At 37.4% G+C, this 22,525-nt stretch overlaps 2 protein-coding genes across 5 annotated transcripts in view; one reads left to right on the forward strand and one right to left on the reverse strand.

Moving 5' to 3' along the window:
* The window catches only part of agtpbp1 (ATP/GTP binding carboxypeptidase 1), a 49,585-nt gene extending 43,606 nt beyond the window's left edge, over positions 1–5,979 (reverse strand). Inside the window, exons 1-3 of one of the 4 annotated variants that reach the window (XM_056246852.1) lie at positions 5,804–5,978; positions 4,697–4,763; positions 4,487–4,608 (exon numbers count right to left, since the gene is read on the reverse strand). In XM_056246852.1, the coding sequence (XP_056102827.1) occupies positions 4,487–4,608; positions 4,697–4,728 (154 nt within the window). In that variant the 5' untranslated portion in view covers positions 4,729–4,763; positions 5,804–5,978. Of the gene's footprint in view, positions 1–1,474; positions 1,682–4,486; positions 4,609–4,696; positions 4,764–5,803 lie in introns of those variants that run through there. The other 3 variants (XM_056246853.1, XM_056246854.1, XM_056246855.1) reach the window with 3 other exon arrangements.
* A 595-nt stretch (positions 5,980–6,574) lies between these two features.
* On the forward strand, positions 6,575–19,400 carry naa35 (N-alpha-acetyltransferase 35, NatC auxiliary subunit). The gene is made up of 22 exons (XM_056246856.1): positions 6,575–6,681; positions 8,065–8,193; positions 9,367–9,400; positions 9,504–9,618; positions 10,079–10,153; positions 10,518–10,685; positions 11,001–11,067; positions 11,769–11,812; positions 11,920–11,970; positions 12,122–12,205; positions 12,283–12,397; positions 12,479–12,657; positions 12,744–12,803; positions 13,659–13,765; positions 14,452–14,518; positions 14,613–14,711; positions 16,261–16,439; positions 17,647–17,783; positions 17,880–17,947; positions 18,173–18,313; positions 18,410–18,532; positions 19,200–19,400. Exons 2-22 carry the CDS (start codon positions 8,073–8,075, stop codon positions 19,383–19,385), a joined length of 2,220 nt encoding a protein of 739 aa, XP_056102831.1. The 5' UTR covers positions 6,575–6,681; positions 8,065–8,072; the 3' UTR covers positions 19,386–19,400.
* The last annotated feature ends 3,125 nt before the right edge of the window (positions 19,401–22,525 follow it).

Genomic DNA, 22,525 nt, shown 5'->3' on the forward strand with positions numbered 1-22,525 from the left:
ATGACACGCGCACGAGACACGGCCGCTCCATCTACTATTAACGGCAAATTAACTTGTTACATATCCCAGCCTAGATGTACACACACAGACATAAATAAAAAGTGCTGCGCAAATCATAAACTGATGACATGGCAGAAGGCTGGAGAGTACACATGTCAGGCTGAGGCGGCGCATGGTTTCAATCACTCTGAACTCTCCAATGGACACGGAGTAACCGGAGAGACACGAGCAAAGATCAGACGAACACGTCAATGCATTTCAAACCGGATCCAAGTGCAGAGTAACAAGATCACTCCCCCACTCAAATAAAGAAATGCTAAGAGCATGCTAAGAAATTTCAAACTGAAATATATTTATATTTTTTTTAACTTTAATTCATATAGCTGCCACAAGTTCATAAATTAATTACATTTTGACATTTATTCAAACTACACTTCTGCTTTAGAAATCTGCTTTAGAAACATTACTATTAACTACTACTAAAATAATAATAAATAATAATAATAAACAACTTTTACATTTACATTTGACATTCAATCATTTCCTTTATTTTAAGGATTATAACTGGGTTTAGTAGAATGCAATTTGTTTGCAGTTAATCTGCCTTTATTTTACTGATAATTCACCAATAAGATTACAAAAAAACAACTATAATCATTACAATCATAATCATTATAATAATTGAAATACATTTATTATAAATATATATATATATATATATATATATATATATATATATATCTGTTTAGTTGGGTGAAAGTTTTGATGTTAATCTGTTTTATTATAATAAAAAGTTTTAATAACTTAACTGAAAAATTGTGAAAAGAACTAAAGCTGAATTTAAAATTAATAACTTTTACTATAAAATTCAATAATAGTCAAGCACATTTTATTTGTATTGCGCTTCATACTATACACATCATTAATCTTTATAATACCCTTAATGTCTAACTCTCCACATTTAGCAGATTAGAGCACTTGAGATTTGCTATATAGTATTAAAATGTACGAAATTATAAAAGAGATATGAAAATTTGAATTATTATAGGGGCTGCAACACTATAATACTTAAAGGGATAGTTCACCCAAAAAGGACAATTTTGTTATCAGAGTTGGCATCATATCAAGTCCTCGCAGTTGGTTCTTTCCTCTGTTGAACACAGAAGAAGATATTTTGAAGAATGTTGGTAATCAAACAGTTGACGTTAGCCATTGACTTCCATTGTATTTGTTTTCCTACTATGGAAGTCAATGGTCGTCAACTGTTTGATTACCAACATTCTTCAAAATATCTTCTTTTGTGTTTAACAAGAAACTCACACAGTTTGAAACAACTTGAATGATGTTTAAATGATGTTTAAATGATGACACAGTTTTCATTTATTTTTCGGTGAACTATCCTTTAAAGTGTGAAACTTGATCTTCACATATCATAAGTATTGTTTGGAAAGTTTAGAAAAAGCTCTGATCTTACCAGGGCTGCACGAGGGCCGGCACAAACCACTCGTCTTCCTTCTGACATGGGTTCTGTAGGCCATCTTTATTCCTAACACATATCCAACCCACCACTCTTATGCCTCTTCTCATAACCTGAACACACTCCAGCGCTTCATCCATAACACTGATACTGGGGAAATTCTACACCGGGGTAATCATATTTCACATAGACACAGACCCCTCCCACAGCCCAGGAGCTGTCAGTCAAAACACACACGCCTGCAAAGCCCATGACAGATCAATGACGGTCACGAGCGTGTGAGGATATGGCCGAGAATTTGAAGGGGAACTGAGAGAGAGAGAGAGAGAAAATGTGAAGGGGATCTCTGAGAGAGGGAGGGAGGGAGCGAGCGAGAGAGAGGGCACAAGGGGCGACCATTCGGAGACGTGGGAACATTTCCATACTTTCTCTCAGTTGCTGATGGCATGGTGTGGGCGACTGGGCGTCACTGTGCAGACAGTAGAGATATTACGCATATGCGGTGTACAGTTACGGTCAGCGGGGGTCAGGGGGAAGAGCGAGCGAGTGCTGGATATCCCAGAGCTGTCACATTTCACAGCTGATCTCTTCAGCATCTCAGCAAGCTCAGGCCGTTTGATGCTTCAAAAAGAGATCGTAAAACAAATCCATGTGATTAAGTCCAAATTTTCTGAAGAGACACGATCGCTTTATATTATGAACAGATTAAATGTAGGCTTTCATTCACATATAAACATTGATCAGCGAACATAAATAGAAGCTCAATGCATGCTTGACGCGTGAGAACAAACCTCATTGGTTCTTGCCGAAGCTCAGACGTGCTGCGTAACACGAGAATGAACCTCATTGGTTCTTGCAGAAGCTCAAACGTGATGCGTAACCCGAGAATGAACCTCATTGGTTCTTGCCGAAGCTCAAACGTGATGCGTAACACGAGAATGAACCTCATTGGTTCTTGCAGAAGCTCAAACGTGATGCGTAACACGAGAATGAACCTCATTGGTTCTTGCAGAAGCTCAAACGTGATGCGTAACACGAGAATGAACCTCATTGGTTCTTGCCGAAGCTCAAACGTGATGCGTAACACGAGAATGAACCTCATTGGTTCTTGCCGAAGCTCAAACGTGATGCGTAACCCGAGAATGAACCTCATTGGTTCTTGCCGAAGCTCAAACGTGATGCGTAACACGAGAATGAACCTCATTGGTTCTTGCAGAAGCTCAAACGTGATGCGTAACCCGAGAATGAACCTCATTGGTTCTTGCCGAAGCTCAAACGTGATGCGTAACACGAGAATGAACCTCATTGGTTCTTGCAGAAGCTCAAACGTGATGCGTAACACGAGAATGAACCTCATTGGTTCTTGCAGAAGCTCAAACGTGATGCGTAACACGAGAATGAACCTCATTGGTTCTTGCTGAAGCTCAAACGTGATGCGTAACACGAGAATGAACCTCATTGGTTCTTGCAGAAGCTCAAACATGATGCGTAACACGAGAATGAACCTCATTGGTTCTTGCAGAAGCTCAAACGTGATGCGTAACAAGAGAATGAACCTCATTGGTTCTTGCAGAAGCTCAAACGTGATGCGTAACAAGAGAATGAACCTCATTGGTTCTTGCAGAAGCTCAAACGTGATGCGTAACAAGAGAATGAACCTCATTGGTTCTTGCAGAAGCTCAAACGTGATGCGTAACACGAGAATGAACCTCATTGGTTCTTGCCGAAGCTCAAACGTGATGCGTAACACAAGAATGAACCTCATTGGTTCTTGCCGAAGCTCAAACGTGATGCGTAACACGAGAATGAACCTCATTGGTTCTTGCCGAAGCTCAAACGTGATGCGTAACACGAGAATAAACCTCATTGGTTCTTGCTGAAGCTCAAACGTGATGCGTAACACGAGAATGAACCTCATTGGTTCTTGCAGAAGTTCAAACGTGATGCGTAACACGAGAATGAACCTCATTGGTTCTTGCAGAAGCTCAAACATGATGCGTAACACGAGAATGAACCTCATTGGTTCTTGCCGAAGCTCAAACGTGATGCGTAACACGAGAATGAACCTCATTGGTTCTTGCCGAAGCTCAAACGTGATGCGTAACACAAGAATGAACCTCATTGGTTCTTGCCGAAGCTCAAACGTGATGCGTAACACAAGAATGAACCTCATTGGTTCTTGCCGAAGCTCAAACGTGATGCGTAACACGAGAATGAACCTCATTGGTTCTTGCCGAAGCTCAAACGTGATGCGTAACACGAGAATGAACCTCATTGGTTCTTGCCGAAGCTCAAACGTGATGCGTAACACGAGAATAAACCTCATTGGTTCTTGCTGAAGCTCAAACGTGATGCGTAACACGAGAATGAACCTCATTGGTTCTTACAGAAGTTCAAACGTGATGCGTAACACGAGAATGAACCTCATTGGTTCTTGCAGAAGCTCAAACATGATGCGTAACACGAGAATGAACCTCATTGGTTCTTGCAGAAGCTCAAACGTGATGCGTAACACGAGAATGAACCTCATTGGTTCTTGCAGAAGTTCAAACGTGATGCGTAACACGAGAATGAACCTCATTGGTTCTTGCAGAAGCTCAAACATGATGCGTAACACAGGAATGAACCTCATTGGTTTTATAAAATGCTACCAATAAGTGAATGTTTCCTATTACAGTCCTACTACCAACTTTGGAGGAGAACGGGACATTCAAGACAACCCTGAAAAATCTATTCAAATCTAAATAGTTAAAAAACAATATCTGAATAGCTATTTGGCTTTTGGTTAACATTAGTATTTACTAATAGTATTTATCTTTAAAACTTTGCTGACCTTTTACATTCACAAACATCTATGTAACACACTGAATGAAAGGTAATATCTGAAAAAGCATAATAGGGGCACTTTAAGTCCCTTAATTTCCCACAAAAAGACCAGGAATTATTGAGCATGTTTGAAGCTGCTGATCAAGCATTGTGTTAATGCATTGGTTTTGTGTGTCAGGTCACCTTGGGTCTGGATGAGGTGAAGGACTTTTCCTGTGATTTGTCGGATGGCATCCTTATCAGAGACTTTGGGCTCCTCGTTCAGTCTCTCCAGCTGACTCAGCAACATCAGCACCCGGGAAGCACTGGGAACACAGGAAACCATCACAACAGGCCAAGTACACACTGGCAAAGCTTACTACGTGTGTATTTAAGTTGGAAACAAAAACTAACCTTTTTTCTGCTGCCATTTTGGGTTTATTCATATCTTCTCACATTCAATAAAACGTCAAACTGACTGCTGAGGGGGGGAAATGTAGAAATGCATTTTTACAGAAAATCACATTTAAATTTATAAAGAGAATCAAGTCACACTATTGCATTAAAATCAGTCTGAGTTTACACAGCAACATAGGCCACTTTATACCGTCTTAAATCATAAGCATTTTACTTATTCAAGGGAGGAAAAAACAAAAACAGCAGCAAGAATCTAAATCAAGATTAACGGCTGTGTCTCAAAACCTAGTGAGCAAACTACCTATACAGCTACCTAGATGAAAACACTACACACTTGTGAAAACACTCTCTTGTGCATCAGTGCCTACTGAGCTGCCACACTAGGCAAGATTGTTGGCCAATGGCCATCATAATCTAACAGTCCACATGCATTTTTGGGCATTAAGACCTACTGAGCTTCCTACCTAGACAGCATTTCTGCCTATAAAGACTTCATTTTTAGACATCAAACTTTAGAAGAGCTTCCAACAGCATTTAGGGTGTAAAAGCCTATTTCAGAGCATTTTGAAGCATCAAAATCTACTGAGCTTCCTAACTAGATTATATTTGCTGTCCACACAGACATTTTAAAGCATCAAACTCTAGAGAGCTGTCAACATAAACAATATTGTTTGTGCATCATAGGCTAGCCTACCTGCCCACACAGACAGCATTTTTAGGACATGGAAACCTACTGTGCTTTCAATCTGGACAGCCATTTTAGGGCATAATAGGCTCCCAAAAAAGCTGTCCATGTAGGGAGCACATTAGGTTTTGAGCCAAGGCCAGTAATTGTGCAAGTACAGTCCACTCCTATTTAAATTAGGCTGTCAGAGGAGGTTGGCTATATATTACAGTCAGATTCAGATCAGCTAATGAATAATTAATTCAAAGGCATTATTAATTATTAAGTTGATAAAACCCCTCCTGTATGAATGAAGTCCACTCAGGATCATGTCAGATCCACCTGTCCTACAGAGAAAGCTCCAGTGTTAGCACAGATACGCTAACAGGACAGCTGATCTCTGTCACTGGCACATGCATAAAATACATGCGAGCACCAACCTTTAAAGCATGCGAGAGCTGCGCCATCTGAACTCCTCGCAGCGCGATCTCTTGGCAGCACAGACACAACACAAGCCCCCTGATGGTGTTATTATTATTGACTCTAACCCCCAACACACACTCGGAAGTGAGGGCGCGTCCAGTAACAGAGCTGGCGCAGAATCCAGGATCTGCACCTCATGTGTCACATCAGAGTCTGACGCACAGATGGACTACAGATCAGCGTCCACACACAGCGCTGCGCTGCTTCTAGCGTGACTAACGTAACGACGGTAGACGTGAGTAAAAAAACCATTAGTCATTTATATTACACATATGCAAATCGATGAATCGCATCTAACATAATTTTTTTTATATATGTGTTTGTTTGTTTATATATATTTTCTAGATTTGTATGTTATTATATTTATATATATTATTTATTATATATATATATATATAATTATAAATTTTACGTTTACGTTTTACAAACATCGTGATACATTATTTTCTTACATTGCTTTTAATTTTGTGATTTTGTTATTATTTATTGTCATTGCTATTTTTATTTATTGTTATTTATGTTTTTAATCATTGTTATTTATTTTTTATCATAAAATAATTATTAAATGTTATATGAAATATTATATTTATTGTAAAGTGTAGATTGAATATATTATTATTAAGGCCTATATTTATAGATTAAACATTTTGACAAAGTAATAATATTTTTAACCAGAATAAATAACAAGTTATAACAAACATCTTACATATTTTACGGCTTCAAAGCTCAGAACTACATGTCCCAGAATGCAAATCACAGTATGATGTCATTCACAGGCGTCCGCTGCAGCAGCGCTGTATATTTGCAACAGCACAGAAAGACTGCCTTTCTAAAGGTATTGTATTTATGTACCCTTTGAATTTCTTTTTGTTAATAAATATGTATTTCAAATGTTTTAAAGTATATATTTAGCACTAATGATATATGTTAGGGGTTAGTCAGCTTAGCATTTATCGCTCTTCGCTAATGTCATTGGCTATTTGTGCATGTGCAGTTTGACACATCGATGGTGGTTCTGTATTTAAATAATTTGACCAAATCAAACGTGTAATTAATATCCTATTATATCCATTAAAACACTCACCTGAATTCAAAGACGATTCGTCGTCGACCAGTAACAACAACAAAGGGAGGTTGCAGTACAGTGACCATGAGTTCTTCTCCACAAGTGTCCTCATTAGTACAGTATTTAACCTAGCAAAATACTGGAGTTTGTTTGAGTGTCTGTGCCTATGCCTATGGTCTGTCATGCCTGATTGTAGCTTGAAGAAATGCCCAATAAGGACATATTTAGTTGTGCTCAACCTAGTGAACTGCCTACCGAGACCGCATCATGTGGTGTTGCATATATTGCCCCAAAATGTGTCTATAGGTTGGTAACTCACAAGGTTTTGAGACATATATTGTGCTGAAACCCAGTTATTTAAAAACACTCAATTTTAGTCGTGCAAACTGTTGAAGTGGCCCTCACGCTCAATATGAAGTCTTGATATAGTTCCATTGTTTACATAATCATATACATTATTAATTAAATATTCTGTCTTTCCCTTATATTCCCTAATTTGTCATATTAATATGTGCTTGTACAAGATATTCCTGGCAACTCTTAAAGGGTTAGTTCACCCAAAAATGAAAATTCTGTCATTATTTACTCACAATGAATGTCATTCCAAACCCATAGGCCTAAGACTTTTTAATGAAATCTGAGGCTACGCAACTACGACTTTGACGCTTCAAAAAGTTCATAAAGAGATCGTAAAACTAATCCATATGAATTGAGCGGTTTAGTCCAACATTTTCTGAAGAGACACGATCGCTTAATGTGATGAACAGATCGAATTTATGCTTTTATTCACATATAAACATTCATCAACTCACACATCAGTTGTGAAGTTGTAAACGAAAGCTCAAGCATGTTCGTTGGACGTGTGAGACCCAATGAGGTTCATTCTCGCGAGTCAAGAAGGTTCGGTTGAGCTTCTGTTTATGTTCGTTATGTTCATCATATAAAGCGATCGAGTCTCTTTAGAAAATTTTAACTAAACCGCTCAATTAATAAAGATTAGTTTTATGAACGTTAAAGTGGAAGTTTGGCAGCTGTCAATGGAGGGACAGAAATCTCTCAGATTTCATCAAAAATATCTTCAATCTTGTTCCAAAGTCTTACTTTCCCTTTAATAAAAATGGTTTTAATGCACATATTTTTTTATGTTCGTAGCTGTCTCAATGGTGATGAAGTCATCGGTAGAGGAGGAGGAGGGAGGTTGGGGTCTTGGGATCCCAGAGAAGATGAGAAACAATGCCGACTGGGTGGACGTCACCAAAGAATTCAAAGGAGCTTGTAAAGGTGTGTGTCTATGTGTGTGCACTATGTGGCAAAACAAATGGGCCAAGCCAAAAATGTAGTAAAAAAATATTTAGTGGTCTTTTGATGTTTTTTTTTTTACCATTTTAATCACAAATCACTGGTCAGGAAATTAGCAAGAATTGCACAAATATTGTAGATAAAGAAACTTAGCGCAGAATAGCCTTCCCCAACTCTCAGACTGCTTTTTTACAGGAAGAAGAGTCAGTGTTGTTCTGCTCAAAGTTAATGGCCTCAGAGTAGTTCAAAAATGTCTCCCAGTTCATTTGAGTTTAATGTGAGACCAAATATTCACTACAGAACCACAGAGCCTGAACCAACTTCCCATATTCTGCCAAAAACTTTATTCTGGCTTTGATGTTTTTCTATGAGAGCAATGGCTTTTTTTAGTAGTGCATTTGGCTAATTTCCTGACCAATAATTTGTGGGTAAGACAAAAGCTTAGTATTTAGCCAGTTTGCGCTTGGTCCATCTTTTCTTTTTTTGTTTTTTTTTGCATAGGAGTGTGTGTGTTTCATGGGCACGACAAAGCTTTGAGTTATCATTGGCTGAACTCCACAGTAGATGTCACTGTCAATGATCACAACGGTCTTTTCTCAGAATAGCCATTTTCCACAAAGCCCTGAGAAAGATGGAGAAAAATATTCCTTGTTTATATAACATTTACATTAATATTCAAACCAGATTTTTCCAAAAACAAGCAAAAAAAAAATGGCCATGTAGCCTGCAACTGCCAGTTATTTATAAAAGTAAAAAGTTATATTCCTAAACAACAGGATGCAGACTTCATATCCCATTACAGACAATATTCTGATCAGTGATCTGTGATTCACGAGGATATTGTGTCTTTGCATGTAAGATCCATCATCTAAAAGTGCAATGGGGCATGGCTGCAGAAATTTTGCTGATATTTTAATTTTTACCATTTATGGTCACTAAGAGTTCTAAAATTAACTTCCTTTCCCATTTGAGCTTGACCACATCATGATTGAGCTCCAGCACTGCGCCATAAGTCACCTCAATACATCTGTGTTATTGTGCACAGGAGATTTTTGGACCGTTCTGTTGCCATCAGTCGTGTTTTATTGTGCTCACGTGTTGATTAATCTTGAATCTGAAACCAAATTTGCTGATTAAATGAGTTTGTTTTTGCAGAGCTCAAACTTGGCGAGTTGCTCCATGACAAACTGTAAGACATTTTTATTACATTTTTTTGAGCAAAGAAATACTTTTACATGTAATTCAACATTTGGTGCATCCGTTCGGTATACGTAATGCTCGTGTTCCTGTAGGTTTGGTCTGTTTGAGGCGATGTCAGCCATCGAGATGATGGATCCGAAGATGGATGCTGGGATGATCGGAAACCAAGTCAACCGTAAAGTCCTCAACTTTGAACAAGCTGTTAAGGTAGCACTCGAAAGAGCTGGGTTCACCTCGCTCCTGATCTTTTATTTTGTCTCGTAAAGGGATGTAATTGTAATAATGAACCTGAATATAGTGAGTTTAAAGGGACAGCTCACCCAAAAAGGAAAATTCTGTCATTAATTCCTCACCCAAACCTGGCTGTAAGAACTTCGTTCATCTTCGGAACACAAATGAAGATCTTTTTGATGAAATCTGAGAGATTTCTGTCCCTCCATTGACATCTACGCAACTACCACTTTGACGCTTCAAAAAGTTCATAAAGGGATCGTAAAACTAATCCATATGAATTGAGCGGTTTAGTCCAAATTTTCTAAAACAGAACAGATTTGGTTTAGGCTTTTATTTACATTATTCACAGTACTATACTTTACTGAAAGTGTACTCTCTCTTTTCGTCTCTCTTTCCTATTTCTTATTCCTTCTGTCTTCCTCTTTTTCTGAAGGATGAGGCCATACGAGTGAAGGATCTGAGTATTCCTGAGCTCATCGGGATCATGGACACATGTTTTTGCTGTCTGGTCAGTATTGATATCGTCAAACACAAAAAGTTGTTTCATGAAGCTGTGTATCAATTGCAAAGTAAAAAAACATTATAATAAAAATAATAAAGTGTCTGTAATGATAAAAAACAACAACAACTTTATTTTCATGGACAAATATTATCATGGTTCCACAAAAATATTATGCAGCACAACTGTTTTCAACATTGATAATAATAAGAAATGTTTCTTCAAATCAAATCAGCATATTAGAATGATTTCTGCAGGATCATGTGACATTGAGATGGTAGTGTATACTAAAGAAAGCAGTGGCTGGAAAAAGCTGCATTTGAGTTTACTGACTGTATTGAATATTCTGTCATGTTGTCTTCATCTGTCTCAGATCACATGGCTGGAGGGGCATTCTCTGGCTCAGACTGTGTTTACGTGTCTATATGTTCATAACCCGGATCTTATTCAAGACCCTGCTCTTAAAGCCTTCGCTCTGGGCATCCTCAAGATCTGCGACATCGCCCGCGAGAAAGTCAACAAAGCCGCTGTGTTTGAGGAGGCAAGACACATTCAATTGTCTTATGTGACTCTTGTTCAAATTGTGTTGTTTTATTAAATTGCCCCCGTTATGCTATTTTAAATGTTTCCATATTTTGTTTTGAAGGTCTCCTACAATAGGTTTACATGCCTCCATGCCTTAAAAATGCCTGGTATTATTACTGACGATATGTAGATTATTTATAAATGAAATATTTAGTTGCGGTGTGGCCATTAGTCACCAGTCACCATTTATTTTTATTGTACTTTTTATTGTAATTGAATTTTTCTGTTGGTTTATTCAGTAAAAATGAATTTTTCTGTTTTCCAATCGCAGGAAGATTTTCAGGCCATGACTTACGGCTTTAAAATGGCAAATAACGTAACAGATCTGAGAGTGACAGGTGAGTGTAAAGACCGATCTCGATTGTGATTTTTATATTTTGCGTAAATAAAATAATTTTAGTATTTACTTTCAATTTGATTTATTTTTCACTGTTGTGACAATAAAGCACCTTTTCTCACCAATTCTGACAAAAAGTGACATTAGCACATTGGAATGATTTCTGATGGATCATGTGACACTGAAGACTGCAGTAATGGAAATGTAGTTTTAATGGGGACTACGGGCGGAAAATAGCACTTGTGCTACAGCCTGGCACAATGCATCTCTCTTTGTTTTTTAAACAAGGTTAATGTTAACTTGTGCATTGTCCCTATTTAAATAAAATGAATCTGAATGAATTATATGTTAAAATACAAAAGTTATTTTAAATTGTAATAATATTTCACAATATTACTGTTTTTACTGTATTTTTGATCAAATAAATGCAGCCTTGGTGAGCAATAGAAACTTATAAAACTAGTAATAATTCCTAATGATCCCAAACTTTTGAAAGATAGTGTAGAAAAAACGAAAAGTAAAGCATCTAGATGAACTACAGTAAAAAGAATTTAAGGGTAAATGTTGTTAATTATGATTAAAATAATGCAGCGTTGCAAAATATTAGGCTTCGTCTTCCTTATGCAAAATGTAAATTAACTACATGTTTTTGTAGGATTTTGTTGTTCAGTCTTTTCATTTCGCCATTTAAAATTTCTATAGGAATGCTGAAAGATGTTGAGGATGAACTTCAGAGGAAAGTAAAGGTATGGTGACTCCATCTCAAGACTTTGCACGATACCTTGTAGCTTTTCCTTCTTTTTTCTTGACTTGTTAAATATTTGTTTCTTCCTTTTTCTTTTTTTTTTTACAGAGTACACGCAGTCGACAGGGTGAACAAAGAGATCCTGAGGTGGAACTGGATGTAAGTACATAATCATTTCCCCGAAGGCTAAACTGAAGATAAAGAGATGTGTGGATGCTTTGGGTGTTATTGGCGTGTATTATCAGCCAGACGACAGCACTGTACAGAAATCCTGAGAGTTTTGATCATCATCCTTCTCTTCTGCCTTCAGCATCAGCAATGCTTGGCTCTCTTCAGCCGTGTTAAATTCACTCGCCTGCTGCTTAGCGCGCTCATCTCCTTCACTAAAAAAGAGGTATGACACTATTAAATTCACTCAAGCATATTGCTTCACAAATATCTAATCTTTTATTGGGTGATTCGGCATTTAAGACGAGTGCTGTCAGCGAAGCACAGAAGCTGATGACTCAGGCTGCTGACTTACTGCCCGCGATACACTCCTCTATACAGTATGGAATACAGTCACAGAATGACACAACCAAAGGAGGTAACAGTCTCAAAACAATTAAAAATGTAATGTTGAATTAATTTTCTAATTCCCCAAATGTACACACCATGCTTTTTCCAGATCACCCAATCATGATGGGTTTTGAGCCGCTGGTTAACCAGCGCCTGCTCCCGCCCACTTTCCCACGCTACGCCAAGATCATTAAGAGAGAAGAGATGGTCAACTACTTCAGCAAACTCATTGAGCGCATTAAAAATGTCTGTGAGGTCATCAACATAACCAACCTGCACAGCATCTTGGTAACATAACTGGGTATTAACACATGCATTCTGTGGTAGTATTCGAGAGAACTGTAACTAATCCTGATGAGTGTTTGTGGTTTCAGGATTTCTTCTGTGAGTTCAGTGAGCAGTCTCCGTGTGTGATGTCTAGATCTCTGCTACAGGTAAGACCAACTTCATCTGACATAAATATCTTTACATCTGAAGCTTGTGCTTTACTCAGAGATCTGGAATATATAGAAAATGGACAAAAAAACTAAATATTTCTTAATCTTTAATGACTGTTAAAGATATGCTACTGGACTGTTTTAAATCTAAAGAGACAAGGTTTTTATTCAGACATATGTTCAACTGATGTAATTGAAGTATCGTCTGAATTTGTTTTGCATTAATCTTAAATTCAGCATAAAATGGAAGTTCAGATCGTCCTTTCTGTCCTATTCTGACGTGTATCCGAGTGAAACGGCTTCTTGAATGAGGAAAAATTGACTCAATTTTGTCTTTGGGGAATTGATTGGATGGTTGTGGTTTGCTATTGCTGTGATCTCATGTTAGTGACAGGTTGCCCAACTGCAAGAGGGAGGGGAAATTATTTTAATGAAAGATTATGAGGGCACATCAATTATTTATCATTTATAAAAGAAAACACTGCAGCATTACATAAAAAAACAGGAATTGTCCATTTGATTTCATGGTGACTTTAAATGTCTTATACAGCCTTTTTTAATTGTATGACTTATTCACTCTTTTTCTCAACATGAACATCGCCTTGCTGCTGCCGTGGCTTTAAAAAATAATAAATAAACTTCTCTGGTCAAGAAATGCATTTTTTAAATGCTTAATTATCAACGAATAACACATTTAACACATAACTATATCACATATAAAACTGGTCTCGGATAAATTGTTACATATAGTGACAGAATAATAGGATGGTTACTGGTTAGACTGACATGTAGATAGTCTGATAATACTTCTGTGTGTGTGTGTGTGTGTCTGTCTGTGTGTGTGTGATGCAGACCACATTTCTGATTGACAATAAGAAGGTGTTTGGGACTCATCTGATGCAGGATATGATTAAAGATGCATTGCGCTATTTTGTCAGCCCACCTGTCCTCTCCACAAAGTGAGTGATTATTTCTTCACTCTATATTATTTACTCTTTAATTAATTTGTTGCTTATAAATTACATGAAGTTTCTGCATTTGTTTTTTTATTTACAATGTTTCCCGAGGTGCATTTATAATGTTAGTAGGATTTTTGCATTAAAAAAAAACACAATTTAGAAAGAAGAGACCATTTTCGGTTACTCTTTATTTTGAGATGTCCTTGTTACAGTGTTGAGTATACGTTTAAGTACTGAGTAATATTAATGAATTACATGTACTCACTACAGGGTTAGGATTGGGGTTTGGTTTAGTTGCATGTAATAATGCATCATTTATAGGTATTACTATAGTAACTACATGTAACGTGTAACAAAGTAACACTGTAAAATATTTTTACCCCATTTTCTACCATGATTTAAGCCCACTGATTTAAACACTCCATTTAAAGCGGCATTTCTCCTTTAAAATTTTAAGACGTAAATACCCACTGCTAACATTTTTTGTGCTAACACTGCTAACAAGTATTATATGTTGAACTCTTTTGAAAACATTTAAACTACGTTTTTACTATTAAAGCTGAACTAATGTTATTCTTAGTTTCGTGATTCTGTTTTAGTTTTTCTTCTGCCTGTCCTTATCTTGCTAAAATTCACATTTCATGACTCTTTTAAGATGACATCATATTCCCTCACTGTTTTCACAGATGCAGTTTGAACAATAACCACCAGGCTAAAGATTACATTGACTCCTTTGTCACACACTGCACACGGGTTTGTGATTCATTTTGTTTGATATGTTATTGCAGCAGGTGAAATAGTGTTTTCGATTAGATGAATTAAGATTAGATGTTATTTTGTGTCACAGCCATTCTGCAGCCTTATCCAGATTCACGGACACAACAGAGCACGCCAGAGAGACAAGCTGGGTCACATACTGGAGGAGTTTGCCACCCTTCAGGACGAGGTGCGTAGATGTGTTTTGTTTGGTTAAAGTTGACATGAATAAAAAATTTAACCTAATACTTTCTTAAAGGTACAGTTCACCCAAAAATGAAAATTCTGTCAGCATCTACTCACCCTCAAGTTGCTCCAAACCTGTATGCATTTCTGAAGAAGATATTTTGAAGATACTATGAAGTCAATGGGGCCCATTAACTGTTCGGTTTCCATATTCTCCAAAATATCTACTTTTGAGTTCAGCAGAGAAAGAAATTCATACAGGTTTTGAGTAAAGGATTGATGAATTTTAATTTCTGGGTGAACTATTCTTTTAATAAGTGTTTCTGGTCTTGTTCCTCATGATTCATAGGTGTTTATTACAAAGAACTAAAAGCGGTCAATGAATTAGATTTATTGCTTTTGTTCCTCTTTTGTAAGTTCTAAATGCATAAATGTAAGGGTTAGTTCACCCAAAAATGAAAAGTTCTGTCATAATTTACTCACTATGTCGTTTCAAACCCATCTTTAAACCACAAATTAATATATTTTAAATCTTTATTGCCCGTCCTTTGAAAGTCCACTTAAAGGGATGGTTCACTTTGAAATTAATTTTTGGTATGTTTTAGCTTACCTCAAGGGCATCCAAGATGTAGGTGTCTTTGTTTCCGCAGTAGTTTCAATTTTGATATTTTTAGGTCAAACCGTTCTTGTCTGTCAGTCATATAATGCAGGTCTATGGTGACTTCCTCAAAGAGCATGCACAGAGAAGTCCAAATTAAACATGATTTAATGACTCGTAAATGTAAGTACACATTGATGGCCTAAGACACGAAACGAGCGGTTTGTGTGAGAAAACGAACAGTATTTATATCGTTTTTACCTCTTGTAACCACAGCCACGTCCAAGTGATCTGAGGGCGCCGGCGCTTCGGTCTTTTCCGGAAGTGATCTCTCGCGCGTGTACGTCACTCATTGTTTACACAGAACAGAGATTGTAGGTAAGACGGCTAATTAAAATGGTACTAATTTGCGTTTATCCGGGATGTTTAAACCATTGTAAAAGAAAGCAATTAAAAAAATAAATAAATAAAACAATTGTATGAGTGACGTACACGCGCGAGAGATCACTTCCGGCGCTTGCCGGAAAAGACCGAAGCGCCCGCGCCCTCAGATCACGTGGCTGTGGTTACAAGAGGTAAAAACGATATAAATACCGTTCGTTTTCTCACACAAACCGCTCGTTTCATGTCTTAGGCCATCAATGTGTATTTACATTTATCAAATCATTAAATCATGTTTAATTTGGACTTCTCTGTGCATGCTCTTTGAGGAAGTCACCATAGACCTGCATTATATGACTGACAGACAAGAACGGTTTGACCTAAAAATATCAAAATTGAAACTACTGCGGAAACAAAGACACCTACATCTTGGATGCCCTTGAGGTAAGCTAAAACATACCAAAAATGTATTTCAAAGTGAACTATCCCTTTAACCAAAATTGTCATGCTTCTGAAAGTCTGCTGCCATCCTGTCGGTTGTAAAGCATCATTGAGTGTGTTTGTTGGTGTTTAGGCTGAGAAGGTGGACGCTGCTCTTCACGGTCTTCTGATGAAGCTGGAGCCTCAAAGGCAGCATTTAGCCTGTCTGGGCACCTGGATCCTCTATCATAACCTGCGCATCATGATCCAGTACCTGCTCAGCGGCTTCGAGCTGGAGCTCTACAGCATGCATGAGTATTATTACATCTACTGGTACGACAGCTAAACAAACATGCTTTAAATGCTATTGACAGATCAGAATGCACAGGCACACACAAAACAGGAAGGAAGTGTCCAGTGCTGAAATTCAGATATGGTAATGTGTGTTTGGTTTCTGACACGCACTGTAAGCACTAGACCAATCACAACAAACTGGCTCATCTGACCAATCAGAGCAGAGTAGGCTTTCGGAAAGGAGGGGTTGATAGAGACTGAATAGTTTATTGAACCATTTCAGACACTGTGAGAAAAGAAGTGAAGCTGCAATGTATATTATGAGAAATTTAATGTTTTTTGACCTTGGATGCCTTACACCTATTGTAGGAGAAATCCAAAACAAAATTAGGAACATTCAAAATAGCATAATAGCACTTAAAGGTTGTATCAGTGATTTCAGGCCTAAAAATAAATGTCTAATCTTTCCTAACGATCCGCTAGCTGCCCGCCCCATAAGCATGCCGTCCAAAAACCGCGTCTCTGTAGGCAGCCTAGGCTCTGAGATCTGCACACAAAAACAAATGTGTACAACCACCACTCAAAACCAAAATAAAGTGTTCCAACCAATCACTGACGCCCCTGTCAGTGATTGGTTGGAACACTGTTTATTTTGGTTTTGAGTGGTGGTTGTACACATTTGTTTTTGTGTGCAGATCTCAGAGCCTAGGCTGCCTACAGAGACGCGGTTTTTGGACGGCATGCTTATGGGGCGAGCAGCTAGCGGATCGTTAGGAAAGATTAGACATTTATTTTTGGGCCAGAAATCACTGATACAACCTTTAATACATAACAAAAACTTTATAAAATATATTTTTTAATAATATTAAAAGTAATATCCAGCGCCACCGCCAGGCATCGCGGATGAGTAAAAATAATAACAATTGTTTAATAATTCTGTAACAAAAATATTTTTGAATATAATATGTCAGTATTATGATTATATATTTAATATATATTATTAGAATTATCGGCATCAGCCACAGTTTTAATATTGATGCATCCGTGAAAGATTCCCTAAATGAAGTCCAAAGTGCTAGCACGTTAATGTCGGATTTAGTATTACACATGAAGAAGTTAGCCAATCATAACAGAGGTCATTTGCATATAGTCTTAAAGGGACCGTAGCTAAACAGCCTGGTAAATTCTGAGAGTCAGATAAATATTAAAATAGTAATGATATATCTTTCTCTCCATGTATGTTCAGGTACCTGTCGGAGTTCCTGTATGCGTGGCTCATGTCCACGTTGAGTCGAGCGGACAGCTCTCAGATGGCAGAGGAGAGAATCCTGGAGGAGCAGCTGAAAGTACGAAGCAGCAAAAAGAGCAAGAAGAAGAAGAAAGGTTCTCACAGGCCCACGTTCATTCAACAGTTGCACTTGCTATGGGATGGGGATGTTTGGGTCTGACTCGCTTATTGTGTTTTCATTGTCTCCTCAGCTCGTCCTCTGAGTAAAGAGATCACCATGAGCCAAGCTTACCAGAACATGTGTGCTGGCATGTACAAGGTGATGCTTCCTGATACACACATACACACACACACACACACACACACACACACAATGGAGTACTCATTGTACCCCCAGGTTTTGACTTCGTTCCAAATGAAAATTAATTTTAATGTCGAAATTAGAAACATACTCATCATTGAAGGGGTGGATTCGAGTCATTGTATGTGTGTGAGTTGTATTTTTAATGTATTTTGAATAAACTAAAAGTCTTTATTTCTGCAGACCATGATAGCGTTGGATATGGACAGAAAGGTGCGCAAGCCTCAGTTTGAACTGGACAGCGAGCAGGTTCGCTACGAGCATCGATTCGCCCCTTTCAACAGTGTTGTCACACCGCCACCAGTGCACTACATCCAGTTTAAGGTAGCTCTGATTTTACTCACTTCAGGGTCATGTTTACTGCAACTATCCTGTCCAAAGATTAAAGTAAACTGTGTTTGTGTGTGTGTGTAAATGTAGGAAATGTCAGATTTGAAGAAGTACAATCCTCCTCCTCGCTCAGCGGATCTCTATATGGCAGCCAGTAAACATTTCCAGCAGGCCAAACTTATACTTGAAAACGTCACCAGCCCTGATGCAGAGGTACATTTCAAACAGTCCTTCTATTGCTATGTGAGCCAGTCCAGTCTTATTAACACAAATATATAGTAGGAATTGGTATTTGGTTTTCGATTTTAATATTTATTTTAAAATGTAATTTATTTCTGTGATGCGAAGCTGAATTTTCAGCATTATTACTCCAGTCTTCAGTGTCTTATGAACCTTCAGAAATCATTCTAATATGATGATTTGAAACATTTCTTATTATTATCAATGTTGAAAACAGTTATGCTGGTTTTTGTCTAAACTGTGATTTTTTTTTAATTATTAGAAAGTTACATTACATTTATAAGAAGTTTTTCACAACAATGTCAAAGTCTTTACTGTAATTTATGATCAGTATGATCCTTGCTGAATAAAAGTTGTATTTTCTTTAAAAAAACGGACCTCCCATGTTTTAATGTTAGTGTATATATCACAGTGTAGCTATTTTTGGAGGATATTCAGCCTACATAACTTTGTAGTATTGCCTTTTTGAAAATAATATTAAGACTTTAAAATGAAAAAAATGACTCATATTTTCTTTTTGATGGATGGAAACAAAATGATTATATACAATGGAGAATGTGAAGTCATATAGTGTTGCATTGATTCTTACATTGTCAGTTATATATTGTGTAATATTGTGATATGTTGCTTTCTGCTGTAGGTTAACCGCATCCTTAAAGTGGCCAAACCCAATATTGTTGTAATGAAACTGCTGGCTGGAGGACACAAGAAGGAAACTAAGGTACAACATGTTTATATGAATATTCTGGGTTCAGTACAACTTCAGCTCTATGGACCGTCTCTGTTACCAGGGACAAAACATTTTAACTCGTCTCTCAGTTTGTAAAAATAATATTGTGTTTTTAGTATTGCACTTAATGAGACATCTATTGGGAGAGAGTCTGCAACAGAATAAATGTTACAATAGACATTTATTTGAAAGTTAGATCCAATATTTCAACTCCTGCCTTGACCATGTAACTTAAAATCAGAAGTTTATCTGCCTCGAGCAAACTCGGTCCCGGAGGAGAGTTTCAAACACACCTGCCTGTAGCATTTGATCAATCTTGAAGACATTGATCAGCTGGTTCAGGAGTGTCTGATCAGGGTTAGAGCTAAACTCTGCAGGATAGTGGCCCTCCAGGACCGAGTTTGCCCATCCCTGGCCTAGCTTCGGCGCTTTCGCACCAGGTAGTTCTAGGAACTAGAGCTCTAGTGTGTTCAGTTCAGTCTTCGAATGTTAGCTAGTCGTTAAGTGTGTCCCCGGCATTAGCTAATTTAGTTCCTCCAAAAGCTTTGAAAAAGGCTATGAAAAAGTTCATCCAGTGCGAAAGTCCTTGTTGTCCTGCTGCTATAATTTAGACAATTACTATTTTACAATTTAGTTTTGGTAGAATAAAGGGTTTTTTCAGACCTGGAGATCGGTTTGCTTTTTTACAAAAAAAGGAATTACAACTCTTACAATTTTGCAGGTTTCTTCTTGGTTCGGTTCAATTTCAAAAGGCAACATAAACGGTCAAAATTGTGTTACATTTTTTCCTCTCATTGGTCAGTGCACCTGTTTATGTTCCGGGATTCCACTCATAGACTCCGTTCACACCGTCAGTCCACGCCCGATTATTTTTGTATCCGATTGGAATCTGATCTAAATGAATAACAGTCCACACTGTGTATCGAAACTTCAGATTTGATTTGTGTGTCTCGTGTGTGGTGTCTGTCAGGAGTTATTAAACAGCAAAAAAGCACACGAGACAGCTAGCAAACTTCATCCATCTTGTTTACTCATTTCACTTCCGTTCTCACACATTACATCATTACACAAGGGTTAAGTCAACACAATTTCACGTATGAACACAACACCTTGGCTCTCTTTTGTTTTCCGGAATATTTGCGTTGGTTTCCATGGCAAATAACTTTGCGTTGGTAGAAACCATGCCAAAAACAACATGGGTTTGCAAGTTAAGACTCCTCATCACTGGACCACAGAGATGTCTCCATCATATTATAATTTTCAGCGTGACCTGTACATCGACAACAACACAATGCAACCTTGCTTCTGATATGACGTCTGACGTGTTTTATGTGGCGTGAGAAAGTAACATATAAAAGCTAAACAAAATCTGATCAGAGCAATCAGAATGAAACAGATTTCAGGAAACGAGATTTGAATAGGACTACAAACCACATGAAAGTAGCTTGGATTTGTAAAAAATCGGATTTCATGTGAATTATTATTATTGTATATTATTATACACTTGCTAAAATATTATCGCATTCCCATCGGATAGAAAACAGCAGGAATCAAGGCTTCATCGGGACAACATTCTTACCATGTGCCTATTTCAGAGAATAGCAGTTAGGTGGCATTTTAAAGCGTAAACGCTTCGTCTTTGCTACAGGTTAATCCAAGATTAATTTTGAGAGACATTAGTATAACAAACACTTGTTGTTTTTCAATGCCACATATGTAATTTCCTATCAAACACTGTGATAAAGCCTGGTTTGTTGGATCGGATTGCTAACCAAACCTAAACAAACTGAACTAAGGGAGAAAACACACCAGGTTCTGAAACAAGCGCTCCAAACGAGGGAGGTTTTAAATCGTAGTAAATGCTTAAAATAGTTTAAAATTTAAGTAAATAAGTTTAAAATATGCGCTGAACATTTTTGCTTTGAATCTCAGAATGTTTTGCCCCATAGACTCATTTTTATTACAAACTGGAGATGAGTCAAAATGATGTCTTGTGGTAACAGACATCAAGTCACAAATGCTGTTTATGGAGCCTAACTTGAATTCCTTCCAAAAACACATGTTGCATATATAGATGAAATGAGATACTGTGAAATTCATTTCATCCTTGTGTTTGTTCTTTGCAGGCCCTTCCTGAATTTGACTTCTCAGCACACAAATACTTCCCTGTAGTCAAGATCATTTGAGATCAGCCGTGTTTCTCTTCTCGTTTACATGAACCGTCATCACAGTCGCAGAATAAGTTAATATTCATAACTGTAATTGTACAGTTAATACACATGGACTTACAGTGGTTTAATTTGAACAGGTCACAAATCATGTTTTTTTTTTTTTTTTTGGTTGATCGTATTGTATTAAATTGGAGAAAGAAAGAAAAAAAAAACCTTTCTGGCATATTATTTTGAGTGGCTTCAGAATTAACCCTCACTTCACTCATCAGGTCCAGGTTTGACAAGGTGCGTACAAAGTGTATTCCAAGTTTGTGTCTATATCCTGCTGTCCAAAAATGATTGAATCTCCACACCAGTAATATTGGATCCAACCTCTTTACCAGATCTCATCAGAAGACATTTGTTTTGTCTGGTATCCAAAATTGTCAGTTTTGTCTGATGCCCAAAAACAGTTAGCAGCAAGTGTTATCTGAAAGCCAAAATCAGTTAACAAACCTGTATTTTGTCTGGTACCCACAACTGTAGTTTTACAGAGGAGGCTGTGAAATAGAAGGAAGCCGGAGACGAAGTGATGATGAGAAATAATCAGGGTTTATTGAATAAGCTTAGTTGCATATATTTCAAAGCTCAGACTTCAACCCTACTTCATCTGGACTGCATCTAACCAGCACAAATCCAACATTGATGTATGACCGCTGTCTTGAAGCTAAACACACGTTGCTATTAAGAACCATCCTTAGATCCTTCAAGAGACATAGGTTTTTGAGTGTATCTCAACTTGATGTTTTTGTTGTACTGAGTCAATAACAATTGGATAAAAATACATTTATGTATGTGAGAGATGGCAGATCTTTATGAAACTATTTCATGTCCATAAAACGTTTGGTCAAACTCTGTGGAATTAAAGCTTTTGTGCGTTCCACATTTGTATTCTTTAGGAATTCTTTAGGAATTTTTCAGTGTTGAATTGTTCCGATTATATATCCTAGGATAAAATAATATTTTGTTTGTAATTTTTTCTTCTTCAAATTGTTGCTCACACTGCAACATTGTCCGTTATTTTAT

Source organism: Rhinichthys klamathensis, unplaced genomic scaffold (genome assembly GCF_029890125.1).
Source record: "Rhinichthys klamathensis goyatoka isolate OS25496 unplaced genomic scaffold, OSU_Roscu_1.1 h1tg000040l_1, whole genome shotgun sequence".
NCBI lineage: Eukaryota > Metazoa > Chordata > Actinopteri > Cypriniformes > Leuciscidae > Rhinichthys > Rhinichthys klamathensis.

Bases quoted from the DNA above. Each gene is read 5' to 3' on its own strand.
- naa35 (XM_056246856.1), top strand. From the start codon at position 8,073: ATGGTGATGAAGTCATCGGTAGAGGAGGAGGAGGGAGGTTGGGGTCTT. The intron at 8,194-9,366 runs GTGTGTGTCTAT...TTGTTTTTGCAG, and splicing joins ATTCAAAGGAGCTTGTAAAG to AGCTCAAACTTGGCGAGTTG. The intron at 10,154-10,517 runs GTCAGTATTGAT...CATCTGTCTCAG, and splicing joins ACACATGTTTTTGCTGTCTG to ATCACATGGCTGGAGGGGCA.